General features: G+C 38.7%; 1 protein-coding gene across 3 annotated transcripts in view; it reads left to right on the top strand.

The window, feature by feature from the left end:
* Positions 1 to 17,234, top strand: part of aff4 (AF4/FMR2 family, member 4) — a 51,881-nt gene that overhangs the window by 4,343 nt on the left and 30,304 nt on the right. For 2 of the 3 annotated variants that reach the window (XM_033979111.2, XM_033979110.2), the window contains exon 1: positions 10,485 to 10,738. The exons of the other annotated variant lie outside the window; for it this stretch is intronic. In XM_033979111.2, coding sequence (XP_033835002.1) covers positions 10,722 to 10,738 — 17 coding nt within the window. In that variant the 5' untranslated portion in view covers positions 10,485 to 10,721. Of the gene's footprint in view, positions 1 to 10,484; positions 10,739 to 17,234 lie in introns of those variants that run through there. 3 annotated transcript variants of the gene reach the window in all.

Genomic DNA, 17,234 nt, shown 5'->3' with positions numbered 1-17,234 from the left:
AATCACTAGAAGACTGTTGTCAGACGAGACCAAAACGTTTCTGTGAAAATTTCTGATCTAAAGACAGTTCATATTGGCTCCAGATCTAGGTGACGATAAGACTTTGTTCCTCTTTTTGTTTGTTATGAAAACTGGTGCATTTGTTTGCTCTGTGTAAAGTTGTGCTACATGCTTTTCCCATTTAAGTGTTTTTATCAGCTTCTGTGCACCTGATGCATATTCACATGTCACGATATTGGTAACATAACGCAAAGGTTCATTGTTTTTAAAGATGAAAAGTAACTGTTAATATAATATTTTCAGATACTGCAATCTTTTCCAGAGAAAGAATCATTCTAAGATTGACAAATACACACTTTTGATCTCTCTTTACCAAAAACATTTTTATTTCATTGTTACTTTAGAAAGCTCTGGCACACGTCACGTGACACAATGACAGTACAGCAGTGACTAGTATTTGGCAACTGAAGAGAACAGTCTGGTTTTGTGGAGTGATTCACAAATTGATGTCACCGTTGCATCAAAACTCCCAATTTACAGTAAGGTAATGACATCAGTAGAATTAAAAAGCCCGTATTAAGCAATTTTCTGATTTATGTTGTAGTGTTTCTTCATGAAAAACATACCTGGAGTGTTTTTGTTTCATTCACACGTTTAACACACAAACCCTGCATGTTTAGACTGTGTTTTTTTCCTCAAACTGAAAACACTCTGTTGCACCTTGTGATGTCATGTTATAATACAGGAAGTGCTCCACTGCGCCTTTAAATTCCACACGTATCAGCTCTGGAATTGCCCATCTCTCTACTCTCTTTTAACTTGAAAACTACCGCTTTGTGACATCACAACGTGGAACATTTTGAGGTTTGGAGATGTAGACAGACTAATAATAAAGAGTTACTCGAGCATGTGTGAATGAAACAAAACACAACTCCGGGTATGTTTTTGATTAGGTAACAACATTCTAACGTGGCTTAACGCTCACGAGAATCCATTTTGTGTAATATAGGACCTTTAACAAACCAAGCCAACACATCAGTGAAAGAGGCTGATGGAATTTTTTGAAACTGTGGCTTGATCGCAGTCCTTTACAAAGAGATCCAGACTGTAGCGTAGCATAGTTTTCTTTGTTAGGTGAACACTGTACTCGGCCACAGCCTCCACAATGAATTTCATAGATGTCACTACTTAAATAAAATAACGTTTACCATGTTTGGTTCTAATAATGCAACGTAAGAGTGTTCACATCTGAATGCATTTGTAGTTTGCTGTAAAACCAGAACTTTGTGACATAAATCAGACCGCTACACATTGTCTTTATCTAATTAGAAAATATTTAGTCTATTGCGAACTTGCAAGAAAGAAACATGTGAGTCGCTGTAATGACGCTTCGGGTGGGAGTCGATTCGTTGTACAAGGGTAGTCTGCGCCATTTCACTTTAAAAAGCATGAACTTCTGGCAACGAGCACAGTTTTAAAACAGCATGTGAACGCTAGTGATGTGCCAAAGGATTTATGAGAGCTATAGGAACACGTTAGCTGGATTAAAACATCTACTTTCCTCCATTCATGGTTTGAAAATCACATACCCTCGCTTTTAGCCAAATCACGAAACGTTTATTCACATTTTTCTTCACAAAATACCCTGACTACATGTTCTGATGATTCACAGTCTGGTTCTTTTCCAGGAGTGTGGTACCAGCGCGTTTGAATGTGCCTGCGCCATGAGTTTATTTCGAGGTGAAGTGTAATAGTTCACATGTTGCTATTTGAAGCGTCGCAGATCTCCCCTGGTCAGATTTAGCTGCGGTTGTCCTCTGAGTAATAAGACATGTGGAAAAGTCCTATCGCGGCCTCAGCCTCCCCACACGGGCTAATGTTTCACTAGTTTGTTATCACTTCGAACCTGCTGCTGTTATGAAATTCACTCGCCAAGGCCATACCGTTCAGACCAATAGAAATGCAGAAGGGAGCAGTGCATTGTCTGAGAGTTTGCAAAGTTAAGTACATAGTGTAATTTCTAAAAAGAACAGATGGTAGAGATGGCGGCTCTGAGGTAGAATTCATCCACTTTTGAGCAAAATTGAACGTCACACGCACATTGTAGGACATCACTGATAAAGGTACTATTGTTGTTATTGCTCAGAATAAGAAAAATGGCACTGTATTTGTTTTGCCAATACAGCTCAACCTCAGTATTCAAGTTTAAATATAGAAAACATTTAGGATTACTGAACAGTGCTGACTTTGCTTAGACACGGTTGATTCGTCTTAATGAGTTAATTCATCTTCCTCAGGCCTTTCCCCTTTAGGGTCAAGGGTGACAGAAGTCTGTACCGGCGACTATGGGCCTCTGGCAACGCTTAGTCAATACAGGACTGACAATGGAACGTTCAGATTTAAACATAAGTGGTGTATTTGTATTTGTTTCATGTTAAATGTTAACTCTATTACTATTCTAAATGTTCCTGTACAACTATTGATTGTGAATGTTTGAAAAAAGAACATCAGCCATGTTTAGTTGTGTGCACAAAATGTACATAATGGTGCGTATAAATATATATATGTATTTTTTCAGTGCAGGAACCTTTTGCCACATAATTCAAACAAATTGTCCTTGTAAGGTTGTGTATGTTGGCCCTGTATTTATGATTCAGCTCTTGGTTACATAAGAGCACCGATTCAATATAAATCCTTCTGGAAAGTGTGTAAATCGTACAAGTCGCACAGTAGTTGCGCTCAAAGTTTAAACGTCAAGACGGTGTAAACATGAGCCCCTCTCTCTGTTGACGAAGACTGTGAGCATGGAGACTTTCTGAATCAGAGCCAACATCACCCGCGGCCGTATGTCATACTTTTAATCATCCCAAACTGAACATTGTGTTACTTGGAGCAGCAGGAGCTTGGACGGAGCACATTAGCAGTGTTTTTAATGTTGTAATAGTTTCCGATCCATGTGAATTCTAAGTAAACGGCTAATATGAAGTAAAAGTAAAGGAATGATGAAGAATTAACAAGTTTACTACATTTTGCAGACGTCTTTTTTTGCGTTTTGGTAACTAACATATGTCTTTGGCTCAAACTAAAACGCATTTGAAGAGGAACACTGGCACATTAACATTGTTTGACGTTAATTAATGCGCAAAGTTTTGTTGATTTAAGCTCATTTCATTGGTTGTATCCATGTGTATTTTTAGTTTGTCAAGGGTAAGAAACTTTATCTGCATTCAGAAAACACGCACCTAAACCTAGCAGTACACACAGCCTCATTTTAAATCTTTACTCACCGACCACGGCATCGTTTACATCGCATTTTGTAATATACGAAGCCTTCAGATCTCTACGCTCATGGATTATGTTGCCTAAGAACACGTTGGATCGTTTGGGCACAACAACCCCGCAATCAGAGTATGTATTTGTGTAGAGCGATTGTAAGAGCTGACAGTCGGTGAGAAGCAGGGAACAATGTTGACGACTGTGAAGATTCATTAGATTTTGACTTGCTTGCTTGTTTTTTTCCCCATAGTCAATAAAAAGTTGTTTGTGATTTGTTGTTTTTTTCCTGCAGACCCAGTGAACAGCGCACATTTTGTCATTGCTTTTGAGAATCGTCTAACGCAAATAACAATTAGTTGTATTAAAAGGATGAGTTGAGTTGAGAGAGCCGTGCAATTAATCACATTTGTATCGCGCTTCAGTAATTTTTAAATGATACACTTGGCTCTTTTTAATAAAGAGGTCTACAGCTAATCCTCATTAAAAGCATCGTCGCTGCAGACACTCAACTAAAATTGGACTTGGAAAACGTGCTGAATGGCAAATTAAAAATCTTTTGTCTAGAAACTGATCTTGAAAGCCATTTTTATTCATTTTTAAGACAAACTGAAATCGTGATGACTTTTTTGGCATATCGCCCAGCTGTTAAGTGCTTAGACTTACACTGTAATTGCCTCAAATGATTCTTGACACCTTTTTAAATGAGATGTTGCAATTACTCGAGTTCACATGTGCTAACGTCTTTTTCAATTTGTCCACGTTATAGGCTAATAATAACACCACCAGTATTTGCCTACATTTCATCTCCTCTTCACCAGATACTTCTCCGTAAATTAATTTGGTTCAGGTTAGTTATGCGTCAAGAAAATTCAATTAATATGATTGATTAGTTTCTAAATGTAAAGAAGTCACGGCCCGGAGCTCATGATTGATAAACGCTAGCAGCCCTCCCCCGGACACGCATAAAGCTAGCCTGCTGAGTGGAGGCATTCCTGGCTGTGAGGCTGTTCAAACGCTGCAGACCTGAACCACTGAATGGCCATACGCACTTGTTTAGAGAACATGCCAATCAACCAGACTAAGCCTCGTTTTCATATGCTAATAGCAGCTAAGCTAAAGATGCACTGGAATATATGGAGGCCCCGCATTCCAAAACACTCAAAACATCGCACTCCAATCAAGGCAGTTTTTTTTTTTTTTTTTTTTTTAACATTTTTAGCTTCTTGAAATGTAGGCTTGACAACGTTTAATTTGGGGTTTTGCTTAGTTTTTTGTTAAAATGTTAGTATAGAAGCTGGATTCATGGTGATATTGCATTTATAACGTATTTTATTTAATAAGTAGTAACATCGCTGCACATTTACATTTAAAGTAAACTCTCAGGGCAAAATATACAAATACAAAATATACAAAATGTGCATATACCAACTAGGGCTGTAGTCGGTTAATTGATCAGAAAGTTAGCGAGTGAGTTTGTTAACAATTTGGAAGTGAGTAATGAATTTTATTTGTTTTTACTTAAGAGAAAAAGGCTACATTGTTTCCTAGTACTTCTTTTTTTTGCATAAATAGTTGTTTTGCATGAACTCCCGTGCAGGTTTAGTCTTGTGAGGGCAGTTTTGGTCAGACACACCACGATACTCAGTGGTTTTGAGAGCTTTTGCCGCACCCCCTTTTTAATCGATCGTCAGGACATGTTTTTAATGAAGCAAAAAATTATTTCGTCGACTACGGCCCTAGTATCAACAGTCAGACCTGTCATGATAATCACTACATTGAGGTATCGCTCGATATATGGAAGTTGGTCAATATTTATTGTGTGTGCTTTTTTTTTTTTTTTTTTTGCACTACTGGAAAATTTGTAGTATTTCTTTGGCTATACGATAATATTTAAAAAAACTTTGAATAAATAATTTCTATGACTCATTACACACACAAAATAAGCAACTAAAGTGTTGCATTTTGCTGTGTATTTATTCCAACTCATGATTTTTTTTTAACAATACAGTCGTCCCTCACTATATCGCGCTTCACCGGATTTTTTTTGTGCGGTTTTGCTTGCTTTTGTTTTGTCTTTTTTTTTTTTTACAGTGTATGATCGTGCATTGTGTTCTTTGTCCTGATTGGCTGTTGGACTGTAGACCGTTGTCCATCAGTCTCCTCCGTGCCGTGTCTCCTGTCCAGTACAGAATGTGTTCAGACAAATTTACATAAACGTTGGACCGCAGTGTGACTCTGAAGTGCTGTATGTTTGCAATTTGTTTTCTCCCCGACAAAACCCACAATGTCGATGAAACGTTCTGCACCCACAAAGACGCCGACGAAGGTTTTTTGAACTTTGAGAGAGTTTAAACGAGAGAGAAATGTGAGAAAATGTTAACGCCTGTGTGAGAAAAGTGTATAAAGTGTGTGGTGAGGGGTTTTACAGCAAAAAACATATAGAATAATTGCAAAAAATAAAGCTGATACTTTGCGGATTTCACTTATTGCGGGTTATTTTTAGAACGCAACGAGGGACCACTGTACCTCAGATTTAGAATAGTTTTTGTAGTTTAAGTCTGCTCTTGGGTTATTGTATCAGTGGCATAAATTAGTTTCAATATTATCGTTTATTGTCTATGTTACTCCATCAATACATCAAATGTGTGACAGACCAATAACAGTCTCTGATAACAAGATGAAATTGTCACATTACATCACATTGAAATTTCATCACAGCCTCAGTAGTGTGGGTTTGTGGGTTGACGGATGGAGCATTTATTATATATTATTATTTTATTGTGGCGTAATAACATGTAATGACACGGTTCAGCATTCAGCCTGATTTAGCGCTGGCATTTACCTCCTTCAAATCGCTCGCATACACTTACACAAAACATTTCTGCAGTTTCGTTTGCGTTCTGTCTGACCTGTCGTCCGCAGCCCTTCAGTACAATGAAACCCCAGTATTGTTGACCTTAATTATGAAATTGCCTTAATTGGCCGTCCTCTGCCTGACCGAGACTCTTTTGTCTGCGTGTGGTGAGCGTGAAGGTGCGAGAGAACATATTTGTAGGTCACGTTATTGGACCAATTATTTGTGTCAGTCAGTTCTCGTTGGACAAATTAGCAAACATTTCTGCTACTCGGCTTGAATGTTTTTTATCTAAAGACATGACACTGTGATGATATTTTTTTAATTGCTGTTTTTGGTACTAGAGTTGTCAAAAATGTGATACTAATTGATATTAAAGCTATGTAAAAAAGTCACATTCACAGGACAGAAATGAGCCTTTCTCGAACAGCTTTAGAATGATCTTGAGCTGTATCGAACAAGTATAAGACGCATAGACGAGTATACACACATGGACCACTATGGAATCTAATATTTAAAATCACATAATACAGTGGTCCCTCGTTTATCGCGGTGGTTACGTTCTAAAAATAACACGCAATAGGTAAAATTCGCCAATGTAGTCCACTTTTACACATATTTTGCAGCTGTAAAACCCCTCACCACACACTTTATACACTTTTCTCACACAGGTGTTAACATTTTCTCACATTTCTCTCTTGTTTAAACTCTCTCAAAGTTCAAAAAACCTTCATCGGCGTCTTTGTCGGTGCAGAACGTTTCATCGACGTTGTGGGTTTTGTCGGGGAGAAAACAAATTGCAAACGTACAGCACTTCAGAGTCACACTGCGATCCAACGTTTATGTAAATTTGTCTGAACACATTCTGTACTGTACAGGAGACACGGCACGGAGGAGACTGATGGACAATGGGCTACAGTCCAACAGCCAATCAGGACGCAGGACACAATGCACGTTCATACATTGGAAAAACAAAAAAAATCAGCGAGACCACGAAAGCTGAACCACGATATAGCGAGGAACAACTGCACTGTCTAAAGAAAGAGTATTTTTACTGTCATCATTATTTCTGAACCGTTATCAAGTCTATTCCTTAGTATCCAAATCGTTTAGTTTAGTTTGAAATTTTAGTATCGTGACAACATAATTTGGTAAAGACAAGTATATTTGTTTTACGACGTGTCTAACATACCTTTTATCTTGAAAATAAGAACCAAAACTAAGAATAGATTTATATTTCAAGTGCACACCGTATTTCATTTGTTAGTTATCTGGACATTATTCTCGGACGTCTTATAGTTGAATCTTATTTGCTATTTTTGGAATAAGATTATTGACATGTGCACAGCCCTCGTGTATGACTCATCAGTTGTCACATCACTGTCTGCTTGTTTTATAAACCACACAGGTGAGGCGTTGGGTATCCGTCTATTAAAGTAACAGACTTTCATAATGCGTCCTTAAGTGCTCCCTTGACCTCCCAGCTCCTCCTGATGTTCAGAATTAGATGACTTCTCCGTTGGGGTAAGCCACGTGCAGCTGGTTTGGGTTATTTCATTCACCCGACGTGACTCAATGGGATACTGAATACACGGATTGCATAAAACATCATTTATTCATATTGATACTGTTATTATTGCAACAACAACAGTCTGCTAACAGCGCAGGTAGCAATTTTAAATAATGTTTTTGGTAATTAGATCCAGAGAGAGGAGAGTGGTATGATGTTGATCGTATCCAGCACAATTTATTGAAACTATAAACTGTTCTGCGGAATCTGTCTCAGTAGAAGCCTTGGTTAAATCCATTTTTGTTGAATAATACACAGATTTTATGCCCAATATTGTACATAACCATTCAGTTTGTTTTTAAATGGACTGGTCTTACACATATATCCGTATTTCCTGTCCTCACGTGGTGGCTGTTACTTTTAAAACACGTGCAGTAAAATGGACAGCGGGATACTGCGCTCCTTTGTTTTGGGAGATAAGGATCGGCTCTTCGTTTTGACTTCTTGACGTAACCAGGTTGTTTTGTTAGAAAGACACAGATGAGATGACTAATGTGGGGACAAACTGCACTCATCTTTCACAGCCCTTTTCCATTTGGCGCACCGGCAGCTTTGTCCCAAGTGTGATTTTTTTTTTTGATTGTTTGAAATGGCTGTTTTTCTGAGATACTGTGTCAGTTTAAGTCCAGTTCAGCCATTTTTGTATGAGAAATGTCATCGGACGGACCATAGCGTTGATCGTCATACGTTTGAGCTCATTTTTGGTAAGCTGAATGAGGCGATAATGATTTGAAAGTGCAGTTCAGAGTTAGATGGTGAATATTGTTAGTTTGTGAACTTAGTAGCAGTATGTTGTAGGCAAAGAGCATTTTATACAACACAGTGCACAGAAAAAACTGATACCTGTGCAAGAATTAAATCAACTTGAATTCAAAATAATTATCTGGATTTTATTAGTTTTTCCTGTTTGTCTGATCTATATTTTTCCACTTTCTATCATCTTTGTTCAGCTACGGTAGCCCTGGAAGGTTATTCTACTTGAAACTGATGTTATTGAAATGTGAAAGTTGGTTTTAAGGTGAAATTTAAGGTGCTTTTGGTAGCTTTTCTGGTGAACAGTCTACCACCTGCTTCTCTCTATATGTTGTTGCTTTCCCTGGAATGTCCCACAGTACTGCATTAAAAGATTTTGCGTTTAATCAGTTAATGTACAGGTGTTTTTAATTGTTCAAAAATACCTACAGGCATAACATACCTTCTTACCGTGAGCTAGCTTGCCTCCCCAGAGATCTGACCTATAACTGGGCAAAGTGGCATCATACAGTTTTCTCTTTGGAGATGGATGTTTAATGCCATGCTGTGGAACATTCTAGGCAAAGCTATGCATACCTTTCAAAGATTTTGTTAAAATATTGTCCTCTCTCAACCTCCTAACACATGCTTTCCCATTTTATTTCTGTCGATTAATTTATAAATTTCCTAGAATCCAAACCACCGCTGTTCCAAACCAAAAAGTCTTCTTCCATTTTGCACTTTCAGGACATTACACAAAACATTAGTAAACACTGTGATGCCACTGTTGCCCGTATGACTCATCCAGGCTGAAAACATCTTCGTAACATCGTGTCATCATCTGCACTTTAGTAGTTTTCTCTCTCTCCACAGCTGACGAAAACCCACGATACTGTCTCTTTAAGAAACGGCGCCGCACGTCCAGCTTCACCCTACTGCTTCAGGGCACAACGGGGGAGGGAGGGGTCGGTGTTGACGGGAAGCCGCGCCGCGATTGGTCGGTTCTGCCTCTGAGCGGTGATGTCACATGGAGGAGAGGCAGTGTGGTGTAAAATAACATGTCCTTTTATGGGGCAAGGCGGACCGGTCCATGTTCAAAGGCAGGGTGCGCTGTAACGTGGATTCACCCTGGTTTTCTAACAGCTTCTGGAAAGGTTTATTGTTCAGGTTGTTATATAAAAGTGTCATAAAGTTGGCGTTATCTTCTGTTGTTGTGGATTGTGTGTGTAAAAAGTAGCGGTTTTATAAGTTGTGTTAATGTTTGGCTTAAATCTCAAAGAGGATTTCATTGTGACTTGTGTAAACTAAATAATCTTCATATTTCTTGTCCTTTTACAGACACAAATATTTGAAATCTACAGTCAACCTAGAATTACATTATCAACATTGGCACAACAATATACCTATACATACTTTCAGTCTTTAACGCAGTTTAAAGCGACTGAAAAACTTGATAGCATGTTTTAATTCTATCTAAACATGCTATCTTGGTGTTTTATTAGTGTTTTGTTTTTTTTTCTTTACCTAAGTTTTGCATTATCTGTTTTTGTAGACTTTTTATGTGAGGCACTTTGGACAGCTGAAGTTGTATTTAAATGAGCTATATAAATAGAATTGAATTTAACTAAATACATTTCATCAGATTTTATAATCAAACGAGGCATTTAAACCTCATTTGCATTTCAAGAAATCAAGCCACTGAGTTCTAACTAAACTTGTGAAACCAATGTCGTAGTCTGGTCTCTTAACTTTAGTTAGTTAGTTAGTTTATTCAGACACACACAGAAAATAAATAAAACATTGTCACAGTCACATACACATATATAGAATTTGTTCATTGTGTCTGAAAGGCATAGGCTGAAGCAAAGCTTATTTATGCCTGCCTAAAACTTTAAACATTTACAAAGTAGAACAGTGTTTCCCCCGTTCTCCCTCTTAACCCATGTTTTGCATTCAAAAAGCTCATTCTACTTGTATTACTGCCCTGGCCTGCACCACCCCACTCTCTGCTGACTTGGTACATCCCAAGAACTTGCAGTCACCTCCCCTCTCTAAGTCAGATTTGTCTGTACTCCAAGGAAATACACTGTACCTTTCGTATCGAGTGGACATTAACTTTTGTTTTTATACATGCAGTTTCCATAGATTTAAGGACCACCACAAGCCTCAATGTCTTAACTTGGACTTTTAATTTAGGCTGTCAATCATGTCGAGGAAACTTGTCAATGCTTAAAAGATCTTCTAAGAATCTACCTCCCACCTCCTTCAAATGTTTGAGTGGTTGGGGCCATGGCCTCTCAGTCAGGGTAAGGCATGTACAGCTGGTTCACTAATTTAATTAAATCACTGTTTTAGTCTTCTGTTGTAGCTTTGATCTTGAATTGTCATGCTGGCTACAGATATTATCATGTAGCGTGTGCCATGTTCTCCAGATAGACATCACTCCTTCCCCTTTTTTCTTAGCGAGGGCCGGAGGTTTTGTAAAGAAAGACCCAGATGAGATGATTCATTTGGGGATAGAACCGTTTGAACTTTTGACTTTCATAAACTTTGAACCCTTGAGTTGGGACACAGACACCAGTAGAAGTTTGTTAAAGGAGCAGATGTGAGGAGGGCAATAATCAGAGGCTTGAATGTGTGTCTAAAATAAATATACAACATAAAAATTTGAATTCTGAACCGAGGTTGGTAGCATTACTTCAAAAAGTTGCTGACAGAATAATATGGAGAGCTAAAACTGCTAGATGTCCATTTTGTTCACAAACGTTGAGCATAAAAACATGTGACGTGAGTTTAAATGGCCCCTCTGGTAAAACGTGCAGTTTGCTACTGGCTTATCACATCTTGCATGTTACTTTCATTCTTTCAAGATAAAATGTATTTTACTTTGGGTAGATTAAAGTGCAGGCATTTTGTAAAGTGTTCCTGGAAAAAGTTGTGTCCATGCTAGCTTGATGCTGTCAGCTTTAACCATATGTTTATGTATTATTTATGCCTTTCTTGATTCAGTTAAATGCCTAAATTCTGCTATTTCACTTGATATTTTTAAGATATAGCTTAAATATAATTTTGTTTTCAAAGCCATAGTGCATGCGTACCCAACATGTCATTACTTTATATTCTTTACCTACTGTTTTGATACCTAGCCTACCAATTTAGCCACGCTTTCTATTAAATTACATGTCTTTTTTTGGCTAGCTACTGATTAGCATTTTACTTTTCGTTGGGACATTAGCAGCTCACAGTGCTAAAAACACTGTGTACTATGCTAGTCATTTGCTCAATAGTCTTGGTTTGTTTTAACTTGTAAACAAACTAGAAAGCTTTTGCTGCCTCTGCTTTGTTCCTATAATGTACTTTTTCTTGTTATTCTTGCTAAAGTACTTTATCTCTTGCAAACAAGCACCTTTTAATGCGTTGTGCCTTCTTAAGATTACTGAGATTATGGCTAAATCAGGTTATTTATCCATGTGGCGAAATCATCGGTCATGTGACTAGGGATGGGACGATATACGATAATATCGTTAATCGTGATAAAAAAGGTTTGCAATTAATCGTTCGTGGCATTTTTTTATAATCGCGATCATCGTGCACGATTATAATCACCTTTATGGCATCACACTGCCTCATGTTTCCAGTTCCAATACAACGTTTAGATGTTAGTTTGTGGTGTTTGCCCACTCTGACATAGCAGTGACACTTGTAGCTTCTGTGCTTATCTCTGTCTGAACTATATTCTGCCAGATATCAACAATAAACAACGTCTGATCCGTAACTCTCCACAGGAACGTGCCAGCGCGCACCCCACCCATGCACACAGATGAGACGCTAATGTGTGCACATCTTATATTTTTACCTACAATAATGCAAACTGCAGAATAAAACAACACCTTTTAAACAATAGACAAATTAAGTCTAATTCATACAGCTGAACACAAATGTGCCAGAGCGTATGGTCCGCATGTGCACTATGTGCACAGAAGCAAAGCTAACGATTATACACGGTATATTTTACGTACAATTAAGTCAATAGCAGAATAAACCACTCTTACCGATCAGCATCCAATCCATCAAAAAATAAGGTCCTTTACTCCTGAGTCCACTGTGGGATCTTTACTCTTTGCCATGAACCGCTCCGGGTCAGAGATGCCTCTAGTTTAACTTGTACAAACATCCACAGTGTCCTCGATCACGTCCTCCCTTTGGTTTGTCCGTTTCGTCATGTTTAAAACGCAAAACAACAGTGCATAAAATGCGCCATTATGCACACATTTCTGCATCCACTCGTTTCCCAATTCACCAAAGTGCCTTAATTAAAAAAATTAAGTGTTCGTCGACGGGCACTTGCGTCACTTCCGGCGCAACAAGGACTGGTCGATTTCGACAACATGGCATTGAGGAGTACACATTTTCTTCTGGGTACGTCTGTTTACGGAAAACCATGGCATGTGATACGTCATCCTGTCCCGCTGCTCATTGGCTGTAAGGGGAAAACGTCACTAAATGTGTGTGATGTAATTGGTTGATTCTACAAGGGGAAGAGTGGGGCGTAAACTTTCAGTCATCTGTAGCACTGATTCGCTGTCTGCGGGCTCAGTAACCCACAACCCCCACCTTATTGGCCAACACTGGTGTCAATCACAAGCTAACACGTGTGTTTAGCACTGGGGGACAAAGTTGGAGCTGTCAGAAGTTTATTATGCCTGAAATCGGCAAAAGAAATGCAAAGAAGTGACGGAGCAGATTTCGTATTTGGAGTACTTTACTGCAGCAGATTGGACATGGAGGCTCTAACTTCTTTTGTGGACATAATTACTTGACTGGAATATATTCTCTGGACCTTTACGGAACAAATGAGACCAACTTTGTGTGAATATGTTGATGTTTGACAGAACCAGAGCGCTCAATGGTAAGTGAAGTCCAGATTCACACTTTGTGACTTTTCTGTAAAAACGCCTTTCCTGTCAGGACTGTGGTGATTACAGGTGAAAATGGTTTGCATATCCAGAAAGACGAGCGCCGCAGCTTTCATTTGATGTGTAGGTTGTTTGTGTGGGTGATGCAGAAGTGTATGTACATTGCTGTAAAGTTGTAAAGTAGGCCCGGGCCGTCGGAACGTTAACGAGTTAATAATTATCGCGATAATATCGTTAGTCGCAATCATTTTGGCCACGATAATCGTAAGTCTAAAATTTAATATCGTCCCATCCCTACATGTGACAAAAACAACAAAAGAACAGCGCTTTCCTAATGGCTGCGATTTTCCATGTTAAAAATCCCTGTTGCGTATTCAACAGCCTGTAAACAGATCATAATTGTCCCAACAACTGGGACATCCCATTCACGTTGCAACAGGAAATACTCAAAGTGTGGGCAGTTCAATCTGACAATGAATAAGCAATATTTACCAAAGTATCAGAACATTTCTCTCAGTTGGTCCTGCTGTAGTTCACATCAGTTTCAGTACAAAGTTTGCATTGCGTTTGTGAAAAATCTTTGTTTTAGGACACGTTCTTATCAGAAATGTTACATAATTGGCAAATAAGTTTCAGCAGTGTTGTTTATACAGCGTAACATAGTTTTATCTCATCCACCTTAAACCGGTTTCAAGCCAAGCAGGTTGTTGTTTTATGCAGGAGAGCTGAAGTTGATGCCTAGAAAGTTGTTGGATTTGACATCTTTGGTTTTATTGAACAAAAACATACAATTAAAGCCTTATCAATATAGGCGTTTTTCTTAAATGTGCAACAATACATAATCAGAGGTACCTTTTTAGTTTATTTATACACATATTTGGCCATAGTAAAACTAGCAAACAAACAAATAAGTAACCAAATAAAATAATTACATATAAAATAACTATAATAAAATAGACAAATGATGCTAAATGGCTAACTAGCTTTACAAACCGCCCTACTTCAACGTCCTTTTACCAGTATTATGCAAGTCAATAGTTCTGCCAGCTCTCTATAATGATCTGCGAGAGCGCTGCCCCACGCTGTATAAAAGGGTGTATCCTGTTGTTGGACTAATACAACCCTCAAATTAAGTCAATTAGCGCCGAATAGACCAGGAGTCTGTTTACAATGGGTTTTGTGCCCGAGGCGACTCTTCACTTAGTCCTGTCCTGGTCGTGTCTCTATGCTACAAAAGGCCGTCGCTAACTGCAGCGTTTATGTATGCAGCTAGTCATTTAGTCTGACACGACATGGCAGCGTGCACCCTTAAGGCATTAACTTACAATGGAGAAACTTAGAAACATAAATTAGTAATGATTATACGTCTTATGTCAACATTAGTATACGTTTTGCACGAAGCTTCACTGACAGATCGCTGCTTTCTAATATAAAGTTTATATTATATTAGCATCCAAATGTGTATTTTTTATTTTATTTTTTTTTTTGCTTTTTTAAGATTAGGAAGGTATTCATGACTACAATGCATTCTGTAAGTTTATATTTTTTCTTTATTTTCTTTTCATTCGGAGCTGTAAGTTTTTGTTTTGTTTTTTTTCACTCAATAAAGTAGTAATTAATAAACATACTTATTAACTGGACATTAAAAATAGAAATTAGTAATGTTGTAGTTTGCTTAGTCTTGATGTGCCACCCTATATTTACACTTTATGCCACTGACTCATAGCCACACTGCATGAAACGCGTATTGTTCATGAAACCAAGTTCAAAATAGTGTTGTAAAATAAATTGTATTAGCGTGAGAGCTGAAAACGAGCGTGAAGCTGGAGTTCTAACGCAAGAGAAGCTTATTCGACATCAGTATATAGAACTCGGCACCCAGAGACATGAAAACTCAAGTGATATTATTGTCCTTTCCAGTCCACTGCAGTCCAGTCTGGCTATAATGCGGTTGTAGGGAGTATTATACCTCTGACGTAGATAAAGATGACCAGGACTGAGCTGGCAGTGAGTGTTCTCAGTGCAATTTCTTTTACAAATATCGTCTACGCTAGGAAAGGAGTGGACTAAGACAAATGCGAGGATCCCTTGTGTTTATTTTTTGGTGGTTAAGTCCCAAACACAAATGAATTTATGTGACGGTAAAACATAAGTGAAAATCCTGCTGAGTAGTTTTCAAATTTCACCTATGCAGAGTGTTGCAAGTTGATATTTGTTTATGTTAGCTATATTTCATCTGTACCGCAGTGGCTAAAATAGTGCTGACAGAGAACAGTCTTCACATTGTTGCCCCTTCTACATCAATGGGCTGATATTGTGTGAATGGCGAGTTCAAAGACATCGCAGCTGTTCTGACCTTGGCCGCTTTGTGAACCATAAAAAACTCTGTAGATCGTAAATTTAGCCTTGTGGCATGTTGTGTTGACGTAGTTAATCGTGACAAAATAATGGAAAATTACAACAGTTTGAATTTAAAACGCCGATGAGCTAAATTGGCCGTGCGCGAGTGAACGGTGTGAACTGGTGTTTGGGCCGAGCTGTGAGCTGCTAATTGGGTGAAAAGGAGCGTAGCTGGTTTTGTGTTGTTTATATTTGAGGAGGAGGTCGACGGGGAGCTGCCTAATCGCATTCTGTCAACATGTTCTCAAACACAGTTGATGTTGGCTGGAGTTTAAACCGTAGGACAAAGGTGACACGCCTAGAACTGCTTTTGATAAACAAGGATCGGGAAAAAAAGTGTTTGTTATGTTAGGAATGAGTACAATGTAAGTTTAGGTTTGTGTAAGTAGAGCACAGCAAAAAAAAAAAGGTTTATTGCTATAGCATGAGTCTGTCTTTTTCTTTTTAATGTAGCTCTGTGCTCAAATAGACATTTTTCCCCACCCACTCCACGTATTAGCCACTCTTAGTCAAGGTCTGAGTGACAAATGGACTTTGTTTATTTATTTATTTATTTATTTGACAGGGACAATTAGGGCTGAGCACCAAAACTCAGATCCAAGTAGGACCCGACCGAAAAGGTTCAGTAAGTACTTGTACCGAAAAAACAGCATTCGTTCGGTGCCAACGTTTGGTTCCTTGGCTTTAAATGTCAGCGCCAATTAGCCAATATATAAAGCGCCTATTTAACGGCAGCGCAAGTGGTCACGTGTCTGCACTGCACAAGTGAACGGCACAAACGGCTCTCACACAGACTCGCTTGCATACATCTTGTCCTAGAAACAATAATCACGCCTAAAACTGACAGTGTGTTTTATTATTGCAGATAATTGTCAAAACAGGTAGGTATTTTCAAACTAGAGTCACCATTCTTTAACATAGGCGTACATGTGCACAAACAAAGCACTCACGTTTAACAGAGGCCTAAATTTGTCCAAACACACGTGCGGTAAAACAAAAGAGCCAAAAACGCAGCGTGCAGAGTTGCAACGTATCCACTCAAAAACACATAAAGTCTCCAGCGCGGAGCCTTTAGTGTTTCAAAGTCAAAGTGCGTAATCATAAATCCACATCCAGTCAGTCCGCAGCGTCCGTGTAAAGCTGAAGCCAAACGGATAAATTCCTCCTCCTTCCTCGTCAGTCCTGGTAAAAGCGTAATTCCCAAGTAAATGCGGTGTAGTAAATATCTAGCGTGGCGCGCGTCTGCGTAAAATGTATGCAAACGAGTCTGCGTAAAGTTCGCCATAATACTCCTCCTCTGCTTGGGTAACCTTGTAGTAAAAGCGTAAATGAAAAACACGTGCTCCGCCTCGCTTTCTGTGATCTAAAGTGCCCTATACAAACTAAACAAAGGTAAGACTTAAGTGTGTGTGAGTCCACGTGAGGATCAGCTGTGCACGTTTGTTTTGAGCTGTAACTGAAGGCCGTAGAGCCTAGTACTATGTTT

This window comes from Periophthalmus magnuspinnatus, chromosome 14, assembly GCF_009829125.3.
Source record: "Periophthalmus magnuspinnatus isolate fPerMag1 chromosome 14, fPerMag1.2.pri, whole genome shotgun sequence".
NCBI lineage: Eukaryota > Metazoa > Chordata > Actinopteri > Gobiiformes > Gobiidae > Periophthalmus > Periophthalmus magnuspinnatus.
This window is presented reverse-complemented; position numbering and strand designations above follow the sequence as displayed.